The sequence below is a fragment of the Oncorhynchus masou genome, chromosome 15 (genome assembly GCF_036934945.1).
Source record: "Oncorhynchus masou masou isolate Uvic2021 chromosome 15, UVic_Omas_1.1, whole genome shotgun sequence".
NCBI classification, from domain to species: Eukaryota; Metazoa; Chordata; class Actinopteri; order Salmoniformes; family Salmonidae; genus Oncorhynchus; species Oncorhynchus masou.
In genome coordinates this window covers 11561092-11573241 of record NC_088226.1, presented here as the reverse complement: position 1 = coordinate 11573241, position 12150 = coordinate 11561092, and the positions used below count along the sequence as shown (strand labels likewise).

Genomic DNA, 12150 nt, shown 5'->3' with positions numbered 1-12150 from the left:
CTCTCGAATCCGACTTGTGATTGGAGAATACTTGTGGCGTGGTGCATGATGGGTAATGAGTTGGAAGCAGCCATGTCAGAGAGGGTGGAGAACCTCGTTTGGCCATGTTATGTGGATTTGAGGTTGCAGACGTGTCTCTGTCAAAATACTTAGTGGTATAAAGTACTTTTTTTTCAGTTTGAGCCTCAAATGACATACCCAAATCTAACTGCCTGGAGCTCAAGACCTGAAGCAAGGATATGCATGTTCTTGATACCATTTGAAAGGAAACACTTGACGTTTGTGGAAATGTGAAATGAATGTAGGTGATTAAAACACATTAGATCATTTCTTCTTTGAAATGCAAGAGAAAGGTCATAGTGTATTATTCCAGCCCAGGTGCCATTTAGATGTTGGCCACTAGATGGCAGCAGTGTATGTGCAAAGCTTTAGACTGATTCAATGAACCATTGCATATCTGTTCAAAATGTTCTATCAAGACTGCCAAAATGTGCCTAATTGGGTTTATTAATACATTTTCAAGTTCATAATTGTGCACTCTCCTCAAACAATAACATGGTCTTCTTTAATAGCTACTGTAAATTGGACAGTGCAGTTAGATTAACAAGAATTTAAGCTTTCTGCCATATCAGATATGTCTATGTCCTGGGATTTTTTCATTTTCTCACGATCTCATGCTAATCGCATTAGCCTATGTTAGATCAACCATCCCGCATGGGGGGGCGAGACAGACACCGATCCCGTAGAGGTTAAGTAAAAATACTTTTAAGTACTACTTAAGTAGTTTTTGGCAGATTCTGTACTTTACTATTTGTATTTTTGACAACTTTTATTTCACTACATCCTTAAAAAGAATAATGTACTTTTTACTCCATACATTTTCCCTGACACCCAAAAGTACTCGCTACATTTTGAATGCTTAGTAGAACAGGAAAATGGTCCAATAAATGCATTTATCAAGAAAAGATCCCTCTGATCTGGTGGACTCACTAAACATACATATACATATTAATTTATAAATTATCTCTGAGTATTATCTCTGAGTATTATCTCTGAGTATTGGAGATAGCACCTGGCTGTCCGTAAATATAAAAAACAAGAAAATAGTACCGTCTGGTTTGCTTAATATAAGGAATTTGAAATTATGTATACTTTAACTTTTGATACTTAAGTATATTTAAAACCAAATACTACCATAGTACTTTTTTACTGAGTGACTTTCACTTTTACTTGAGTCATTTTCTATTAAGGTATCTTTACTTTTACTCAAGTATGATAATACGGTACTTTTTCCACCACTGATGTATTGAGAATCCTCATGGTGTGCAATGGAAGTCTCTGTAGCCCATTCTTACTAATCGCTTCGATCGTCTTTGATAAACATGTAGGCCTACTCATACATTGATTCTCTCAAAATAAAAATATGGTGTGGAAGCACAGTATTCACATTCACTTTTTAAACCACAATAAACCAGACTATTGAAGACCTTGACCTTTTCGTCTACTCCTTTTTTATCATCTCTGATACAATTATTAAGCACACACAGTAGCCTACACAGACAACAAATACAAGCCAATAGGCTATTTCTCTTTGCTTATATTATAAAAAAATGTTCCTTTATTTGTAATTTTAACACACTTTACAGTACCGAACAGTGAAATAAAATAAAAATATACTGATATATAATTGTATTATATAGCTGTTTGCTTATTAAATGCATTTTATTCACAAAATAACACCTCAGTTCTCTCAGAAGAAAACCTTTCATAAAAATAATATAATAAAAAATAACTTGGACACATTTTACACATTACAGCAATATAATTTACAAATATTACAATCATTTCATGGTGTTTTTTCCATTTATATAATTTTCCTAACTTGTGAACAAGTAACACATGGATTAAAGCCCAGATAATTGTTCTTGGAGGGAGTCTAATATGACAAAACTGACCAAGAAGTGGAGGTGGAGCTAATTTCAAAATAGCTACACAAAGTTTCTCTCAGAACCTTCTTGTTTTTTACCTCTCGCTTCACCCATACACATCTGTCAATTACTCACAACCACTCCTACATGACATATTGATAATGAATAGTTTTCATTGATTATGACTTGAGCAATATGGAATGGGCAAACATGGAATAGCACAATAGAAAAAAATAAGGTTTAAACCAGGTCCAACGGTACTAGTGAGAGACATAACTTCCAAATCTTCCAACAAACACATTCTGTACCCACATATTACTTTAACCACACTGTCTACCCTACAACCTCCCTTGAAATAAAGTTCTGGTACAAAATATTTTCATTTTTCTGATGATTAATCTAATCCTGATTCATCCAATCCATCTAATTAATCTAATAATGAAATTTACACACTTCTGTGTGTGAGAAAAATGATAGCACAAAAGAGAAAGACAGAGGAAAGATGAGGACAGAAAAAGAGAAGGAAAGCATGATGGTGGCCAGTAGTGATTTACTAATTTAGTTATTTTCTTGTAACTAAAACATGGTTAATTATCAATGATAATGACCTGAATCAATTTCTAATTTACAATCAAACATTACAAAATATACAAAACAAGCTGTGATAATGCTAATAGTTATATTATCAATATGTCATTATAGTTTTGTTTCTTGACCATCCATCCACCAGAATGATACAAAAATAAAAACTGTACACAAACTTGTGGTATTTTCCATGGTTTTCTGTTCAATATTTAAAAAGAATGGCAGCAATTCATCAAATGAATAATTTCTTAATAAGAAATGAACGCTACAGTATTGTGTTAAAATGGCAATTAAATATTTATTTGTTTTTATAGCTCATGAAAAAAAACAAAAAGCCAGATAAACAAAGCCGTATATCTTCAAAGACAGAGGGAAGCTTCATGGGAATCTCCTATTCCAGGTACTGAGACAGTAATGTTGGATTCCCGTTCCAACAATTAAAGGCATGTGCAGTGACACCGCAATGCTGCTCCAGCCAATCAGAGCTGGACTGGATGGATCTCAGGCCTCTGTTCCATCAGGCACAGGCTGTTCTTTAGACGAGCTACGTTACCGACCAGCAGAAACCAGCTATACTTATGTTGTTGTTTTTTACCCTGTGAACAACTCCAAGTCAAACTGAGACCTATTCAAGCTGTGTGCTTGTCTCTCTCTCTCTCTCTCTCTCTCTCTCTCTCTCTCTCTCTCTCTCTCTCTCTCTCTCTCTCTCTCTCTCTCTCTCTCTCTCTCTCTCTCTCTCTCTCTCTCTCTCTCTCTCTCTCTCTCTCTCTCTCTCTCTCATAAAAATGTTGCTGGGTACATTGTGTATAGACACACAGACACTCACATATAGAGGCATACAGACATGGTATAAATATACTAGGGTATTTAGAATTTATCTTATAAATCTACATAGTTGCAGCTGCATTTGACATTAAGGCAGAAAAGCTTAAAACATAACAAGAATGGCTGTGTGTGACTGTCTGAACAGCCTCCTTTCTGGCCAAGCTCGTTCTTTCGATTCCCTCCAATCCTAAAATCACCCTGACAAAATCCTCTCACTCTGCCCCGTCAAAGCATCTCTCCTCATCAGTTTCCAATCTGTTGCTTTGGTGACAACTGGTGCAGTGAGTGAGAAGAGACTGGTGAATAAATACCGTGTGACTGGGTAAGAGACAGAATGTGAATTTGTGCTGCTGATGATATTATCCTAATCCTTCAAACATATTTAGCAAAAACAATAAAAAATAGAAAACAGGCAGAACATATACTGTGAAGTATCACATGGCTTATCCTCAGAAAGTAAAAAATAAAAATAATTTTCATATGTAAAAACTGGAGAGTCCACGAGCAGCAGGTGTGGTGGTGTAGTGGTAGTGACCGCTCCTTATCTACAAGTTCTGAAACGTCTCATCAACTTGAAAAGCAACAAAGGAAGACTTACAGCTGAAAACCTGTCACCACAGAAACATACTGAGCATGTGACACACACACACACACACACACACACACACACACACACACACACACACACACACACACACACACACACACACACACACACACACACACACACACACACACACACACACACACACACACACACACACACACACACACCACACACACACACACACACAGACACACAAAATCATTAACAGTTACAATAGATATTTGAACAAGAGACAATCTAAAATGAAGACAAAAGCCGACACTCCTGTCCCACGATGCACTGCTTCACAACAGCTCCATGTTTCAGGAGCTGGTGTTTCCAGAAAGGCACACAGCCATCTTATACCGGTAGCACTTCTTCATAAAGGGAAAATGGAGTCGGGACCCTCAGGTCCTCTCATCACAGCATCTTCCTTTCTTTATTAAACTTAATAAACTTCTTTTCTCGCTCCACTCCTCCTCTATAGACAGATATCTGTAGTTTTCTTTCCGACAGAAATGGAAAATAAGTCACCCAGAAAAAAACAGAGTTCTTGTTGAATTCTAACAAACATGAACTAGTAATACTGACTGACGCTAGTTAATACTCCATATAGAGATGGCTTTTTCCAAAGAGATTCGTTACCAATCAGATTCCTCTAAACACACACGCACACATAGGCACGCGCAAACACACAAACACACACATTCTCGTATGTAGACTTCAGAGTTTTTTTTTCCATGAATCAAAGTGTGTGAGTGAGGTGTGTTTGTGTGTGGAGGTGAGTTTGTGCATGTTTATGTGTGTGTGTTTCAGTTCCAGTGCTACACTGTCTTCAATGGCCCATTATTAATGCTTCTCTATGTTCCTCTTTGTCCTCATAGCAGTTCCTCAAGCATCAGCTGGAAGAAACACCTCCAGCTCCAAATCTACAGTTGCTGTGTAAATAGCTTTTCTTTAAGCAATATTATTTGTGTTCCCTTTTTGAAAAATAGATTTAAAGGTCAATTGTCTATGTAGTCTTATTTGATATTGGATTTTGGCCATCGGAAATAAAGGATGGACAACAGGGGCGTTGTGTATGCATGTGGGGTGTTGCCAGGGAGAGAGGAGCGGAACTCATGTGTCATCAGCTGGTGAGGAGGAGTCTTCCTCCTCCTCGTCCTCCACGGGGCTTGTGTCAGAGTGTATCTCCACCCCTGACTGAGCTCGCTGAAGAACTCCCCTCTTCTCCTCCTCCTCCTCCATCCCTAATTCCCCTTCCTCCTCGATGATGTCTCCTTCCCTTTCATCCTTTACCACGTCCTCTCCTTCCCACTCTTCTTTCTTGTCTTCCTCCTCTCCCTGACTGCAGTCCAGCACCATGTGATTGGGGGTGGTTTTCCCCTCCTCCTCCTCTTCTTCCTCCTCCTGTCCTCCCTCCGTGTCGTCATCCAAGGTGAGCTTGAACTGGAACTTGTCGATGCAGGCGTTGAGCCTCTTGTCTGGGCCGAGGGGGATTGGGGGTGGGGAGATGGGGCTCTGGGGGATGGTGCTCTGGTACCAGTCCCTGTTGTCCTCCAGAGTGTCAAGGATGTCCTGGGCGTCAGGGTGCACCAGGTCCCCCCACGTCTCCCACAGAGGGTGCACGATGTAGTCGATGAAGCCCACCTACAGCACACAACACCAGGAGAATCAAACACACCAAAGAACTTCACACTAATAACAAGCACATTATACACAGCTAAGGAATTTGTGTCAGCAACATGAGATGACATTTATAAACATCAATAATTATTAAGAAAGCATATATAAGCATTAAGCTTTTATAATTACTTTGAAAGTGATCCCAAAATGTGTGTTGTGTGTATGATTCCTAACCTGACTCTTCTCCACAGAAGCAGTGTGTTTGTCACACATAGGGCTGATCTCCATGCCTCTCTCCCTCTCCTTGTCCCCCTGTCTAAAGAACTCCTCCATGATGCGCTCAGTCCACTCTCTGTACACGACCAGGGGCTTGGTGGGGTTACTTAGGTCCGCACAGTGCACCATGTTCCTCAGCACCTGCAGACACACACATAAGGTCAGGTAGAACCAGCGCACGGTAGGCCATTGGAGTACCATTTTTCTCTGCAGGGGATATGTTTAGAGGTCTGAAGGGAAAGCTCACCTGGATGCGATCAGTGTAGTGGTCGAGCAGGAGCACTCCTGAACTGGTCACCTTCTTCGTCTCCACCATGGTCTTCAGATCAGCCAGCAAACTCATGTGCTTGGACATATCTGTCGCCAACACCTTGAGAGGTCAATCAAAGGACGAGGTCAAACAAAAACATTAAACAATATCAGGAAATAACATTTAAATAACTTATAAGCCCCGCCCCTTACTGAGCCAGCAGAGCAGCCCATCAGTGGGTGAGTGTGAGTGGCAGGAGCCTCACCATATCGATAACGAGCTTGCGCAGGCTCTGTCTCTGCCTCTTGCTGAGGTTCTGGAAGATGTCACAGTTGTCCTCGTGGAGCAGCTTGAAGCCCACGGCCAGGTGGTGGTTCTCCAGGACTGACTCATCATTGTACATCAGAGCCAGCTCCGAGTCTGGGGGAAGAGGACAGACAGTACACACCGGGTCAGTACAGAACACATACTAGGTCAGAGCACCTGTAGACACACCCCACTTGTAACCTTTTCACATTACAGTGCTGACTCTGACATTATATTTTTACGTTATCAGCTGTGCTACACTGACTAGTGAGTTGAGCTCAACTGAGACGTGGTTCTGGGAGCTTTATTCAGTTATAATGCAGTGTACTGTACAGCGTCCTATCTCCTCCTTTCTCCATTGTAAGGACTCACTGGTGTTGATGAGGAACTGGTTGGATACACCAGGATGATCCACATCATGGATGGCAGCAGCGAATAACGCAGCCAGGATCTCCAGATCAGTGAACACAGCCTGACAGAGAGAGAGAGAGATAGAACCCAGTGTAACCAATCACGTTTTAGAACAGCCTACAGGACATGAATGTGCGATGGCAGTTAGAGTGCAGCTGTGTGCTTCAAGTTAGCTGTTGTTAGACATAGGCTCAGTGTGTGGTGATATTTGGTTCTTACGTCCAGAGCCGGTGTGGACAGCAGGACGTGGGTGGACTGTGTGACGTCAGCGGCGTGGAGGCTGTTGTGGTAGGCCACGTTGGCATGGTAGTGGTCCTCCAGGGTCATAACGTAGGTCACGAAGGTGTCGACAGGGATTCGAAACGTCTTCAACAGATCCCTCTCCTACAGGGAAGGAAAACACAGTGTCACGCAAACACTCAGGATCCTATACACGTATATGAACAGCAAAGTCTACATTAAGTCTATATGACCACTCTTACCGAAAATCTAATGGATAAAACCACTGCTTTTCACCCACCTGGAAGATGGCGAACATGATGCAGCTGAGAGGCCTATTATTGGAGAACTCAGCCAGACGAAAGATATTAAGGCCCCACTTATTCAAGTCATCCAGCTCCTGGTCAACAGACATCAGAATCAGAAACAGAATCACCTTTCTTTGCCAAGTAAATGTACACATACCCAGAATTTGACTTGACATATGACTCCATTTAATCCCTTCAGAGACCCATCAATAAATGAAATCAATTCATTTTTGTCCACTCTAATGGATATAGATATTTTAGGCCGTATCTCTGAGGCCATACATGCCACTGTGTTAAGTCCTGTTGTACCTTTGAGAGGACATTCTGGGGTATTCAATGATATCATGTGGGGGGTGTGACTTTGTACTTTCTTATCCTGTTTTCTTTTTTTAATGGCTGCCATCTCAATTTAGCACATTTTATTTAAAGAAGAAAGTACATGCATTTATTTGTGTAATCATCATTTTTGTGAGTTTGATATTCAAATTGTTTCCAGTAAGTAAATACAGTACATGACCAAAAATATGTGGATACCTGCTCTTGTCGACCATCTCATTCCGAAATCATGTGCATTGATATGGAGTTGGTCCCCCCTTTGCTGCTATAACAGCCTCCACTATTCTAGGAAGGTTTTCCACTAGCTGTTGGAACATTGCTGTGGGGACTTGCTTCCATTCAGCCACAAGAGCATTATTGAGGTCGGGCACTGATGTTGGGCGATTAGACCTGGCTCCCAGTCGGCGTTCCAATTCATCCCAAAGGTGTTCACTGGGGTTGATGCCATGGCTCTGTGCAGGCCAGTCAAGTTCTTCCACACCGATCTCAACAAACCATTTCAGTATGGACCTCGCTTTGTGCACGGAGGCATTGTCATGCTGAAACAGGAAAGGGTCTTCCCCCAACTGTTGCCGCAAAGTTGGAAGCACAGAATCGTCTTGAATGTCATTGTATGCTGTAGTGTTAAGATTTCCTTTCACTGGAACTAAGGGGCCTAGCCCCAACCAAGAAAAACAGCTCCAGACCATCATTCCTCCTCCACCAAACTTTACAGTTGGCACTATGCATTGGGGCAGTTAGCGTTCTCCTGACATCCGTCAAACCTAGATTAGTCCGTCGGACTGCCAGATAGTGAAGCGTAAAGCTCGCCAATGGTGGCGAGCTTTACACCATTCCCACCATTCCACCCGACGCTTGGCACTTTCAGTTGACCGGGGCAGCTCTAGCAGGGCAGAAATTGTTGAAAAGGCATCCAAAGACGGTGCCACGTTGAAAGTCACTGAGCTCTTCAGTAAGGCAAGTCTACTGCCAATGTTTGTCTACGGAGATTACATGGCTGTGTGCTCGATTTTACACACCTGTCAGCAACGGGTGTGGCTGAAATAGCCAAATCCACTAATTTGAAGGAGTGTCCACATACACTACATATATTAAAGTATCTGTGGAATAGTTTGGTGAGTTTTCAGAGCAGTGTAATATATTTTTTTCTCACATTAAATAAGAGCTAAATAAGAGCTTGTGTATAAATATCCTGTATTTTTCACCTACTGTACACATATTTACTGTAATGTAAAATTTTACAAATATAATATTCACAGCATCATAATATCCACTACAGTGGACATACAATAAAATAAAATAATAAATAAATGTTGTCAAATGTTTATTTCACTCACAAAAAAGTAATAATTCATAAAGCTTTTTTTCACTGGGTCTCAGCATGTCATTTTAAATCATCTTCGAAGTGACTGAGTGTTCATGTGTGAGTATGTGTAAGGGTCCACAGATCTCAGATCCAGTACAGGTATACCGTACCCTGGCCAGTGCATCCTCCTGTTCAGTCTTGACTCCGAAGCGTGGCATGGTGGTGTTGATGGACAGGCTGGAGCTGTGTGTCAGCTTCTTCACTCCACTGATATGACACATGGGCTTGTCCCGGTCCCGCTCCCGCAGGGTCGGAGACGGGATCTCTACCTCATTCTGCTTATCTGGAGGAGACATGGAGGTCAGAGGTTAATTACAATACTTTTGAATGCTTGTTATAAGCAATTTGAGATATCAGCTGATGTACGAAGGGCTATATAAATACATTTGATTTGATTTGATGCATTTATAACTTCTTATTGAACTTACGAAATCACATGAACTCAATTTAATAAAGATATGACAAACAAATTAACTTTTCTTCCAGCATGCTCTACTGCAGGTTGATTTTGGGGAATTGTTTTTAATATCTGTGTTTTTGCATGAACATTGAGTGATTGTTAAATAACATACATTTTTCTAAACTAATCCAATCATTTAATTAGATTTTTTGCACCCGTTACAGAAATGTAATGTTGTTCCAATTGAAATGGCTAAGGTAGTCTCCTCACACTGTTCTTAACCCTGGCAGTAATTATGAATGCAGGTTCTATTGTTGGATCGCCTAACTCTGGCTGAATTCCAATAGGAATTACATGTCACTTTGCAAGCCAGCATAAAGTGTCTTGCAGGTAGGATTGCAAACGTCTGGTATGTTTTCCAGAAATCCGGGTTAGAAGATACCTGGAAATTCTTCAACCTCGATTTTGTTTTGAAAATATGGGAATTTTGGGATATTTCCCTGAATTTTGCAACCTTACTTGCAGGCCTGATGTGGCCTGTCAACCATGAGTTTCAGGCCACTGTATTAGAGTAAATCTAGGCCACAAAATAATGCCTTATGAGATATATAATGTTTAATGATAACATTCACCTAGGAATTCACTTGGGAAAGGCCATGGGACTGAAAATGAACGAATTCCACAACCATATTTCTGTCACTAACAAATACAGTCATGGGTGATGATTCCACAATTCACTCAAAAAGGCAAGGTACACTGGGAAATTATATTGGGGGCGTGGCTTAAAGTGGGCGCTACTCTGATACAACTCAAATCAGGACCCCCCTACAAGCTCACAGTAACACTATCAGTTTGATTAATAACTACAAAAATCACTTTAAGTAACTGTACTCAGATATATTAAGTTAAAAACGTTTCCTCAAAACTTTTGAGTAATGACAGCATATTGGGGTTAACAGTGTGGATAAAGGTTAAATATTAAACAAATGCCTTATACTGGTCAGTATTAACTCAAATATAACCCTCTTTCTAAATAGCAGCCGTATAGTGCACTACTTTTGACCAGAGCCACATACATAGGGCTCTGGTCAGTTTCCTAGAGGCTAGAGGACTGAGGTGTATAAGGGATAGAAGACAGACAGAGACCCAGTGCAGGTGAAAGGGGAGGTGTGTGACTCACCCAGGAAGGTAGTGGAGATGTATTCAGACACCTGGTTCCCTGAACGACTCATCTCTGACAGGTGAGATAGCTCCCGGTTCAACATCCTCTTAAACTGGGGGAGGAAACAGAGAGAGGGATGGCGAGAGGAAGAAAGAGATGGAGAGAGGCAGAGCATGATATTATTACCAAGAACAGGAGAAGACCGAAGTTAGAGGTATTACTTGAATAGTGTCCCTGAAATAATGTTCAAACTAGAAAGTCTTGGACACAAAGCTACACTTGGCCTCAGAGTAGAACTGTTGAAAAAACACAAATATGGAGAGAAAGCTGCTACTTAACATATTTTTAAATAAATATATTAAAAAAATAACAAACAAGCAACTTCTACACAATAAAGAGGCAAAATGAGACCCCACACTTTTTATATGTATACAGTAGGCCCATGTTCACACTGGATGTCATACCATGACAAAAATAGCACATCATAGTCCATAACAAAGGAAATCTGTACAAATCCCTTTTTAGCTAAATACATCTAATACATTGTTTTGAAAAACAAAACCATGGGCAGCAGGTAGCCTGGTGGTTAGAGCAAAGACATTTATAACTAACCCAAGATAGTTCATCTGTGTCATTTTCAATGGGAGCAGATGAAGCATAGAGGGGCAGAACAAGCAAGGTGGTTGGCAGAGCCAAGCACAAGCTAACAACATCCCATTGGCGCGTTCTAGCATGTGCTTGTGCAACAACTCAATTCACCCTTGCACTCCTTGTAAACAATGCAATTTAAAAAAAAACTTTGTCAAAGGATCACATCTACAAAACTTAGTGCACTCTGTTCGGGTCTACAAAACTTAGTGCACTCTGTTTGGTCGACAAAACTTAGTGCACTCTGTTTGGTCTACAAAACTTTGTGCACTCTGTTCGGTCTACAAAACTTAGTGCACTCTGTTCGGTCTACAAAACTTAGTGCACTCTGTTCGGTCTACAAAACTTAGTGCACTCTGTTCGGTCTACAAAACTTAGTGCACTAAGTTCGTTCTACAAAACTTAGTGCACTCTGTTTGGTCTACAAAACGTAGTGCACTCTGTTCGGTCTACAAAACTTAGTGCACTCTGTTCGGTCTACAAAACGTAGTGCACTCTGTTTGGTCTACAAAACTTAGTGCACTCTGTTTGGTCTACAAAACGTAGTGCACTCTGTTTGGTCTACAAAACTTAGTGCACTCTGTTTGGTCTACAAAACTTTGTGCACTCTGTTCGGTCTACAAAACTTAGTGCACTCTGTTCGGTCTACAAAACTTAGTGCACTCTGTTCGGTCTACAAAACTTAGTGCACTAAGTTTGGTCTACAAAACTTAGTGCACTCTGTTTGGTCTACAAAACGTAGTGCACTCTGTTTGGTCTACAAAACTTAGTGCACTCTGTTTGGTCTACAAAACGTAGTGCACTCTGTTTGGTCTACAAAACTTAGTGCACTCTGTTCGGTCTACAAAACGTAGTGCACTCTGTTCAGTAGAGTACACTAAGTTCGGTCTACAAAACTTAGTGCACTCTGTTCGGTCT

The 12150-nt window shown here is 40.9% G+C and overlaps 1 protein-coding gene across 3 annotated transcripts in view; it reads right to left on the bottom strand.

The window, feature by feature from the left end:
- Positions 1–1503: 1503 nt before the first annotated feature.
- The window catches only part of pde4a (phosphodiesterase 4A, cAMP-specific), a 77319-nt gene continuing 66672 nt past the window's right edge, over positions 1504–12150 (bottom strand). For all 3 annotated transcript variants that reach the window (XM_064988196.1, XM_064988193.1, XM_064988195.1), the window contains 9 exons: positions 10603–10696; positions 9133–9305; positions 7314–7412; positions 7013–7177; positions 6755–6854; positions 6342–6496; positions 6074–6196; positions 5785–5967; positions 1504–5574 (listed from right to left, as the gene is read on the bottom strand). In XM_064988196.1, coding sequence (XP_064844268.1) covers positions 5044–5574; positions 5785–5967; positions 6074–6196; positions 6342–6496; positions 6755–6854; positions 7013–7177; positions 7314–7412; positions 9133–9305; positions 10603–10696 — 1623 coding nt within the window. In that variant the 3' untranslated portion in view covers positions 1504–5043. The remainder of the gene's footprint in view (positions 5575–5784; positions 5968–6073; positions 6197–6341; positions 6497–6754; positions 6855–7012; positions 7178–7313; positions 7413–9132; positions 9306–10602; positions 10697–12150) is intronic.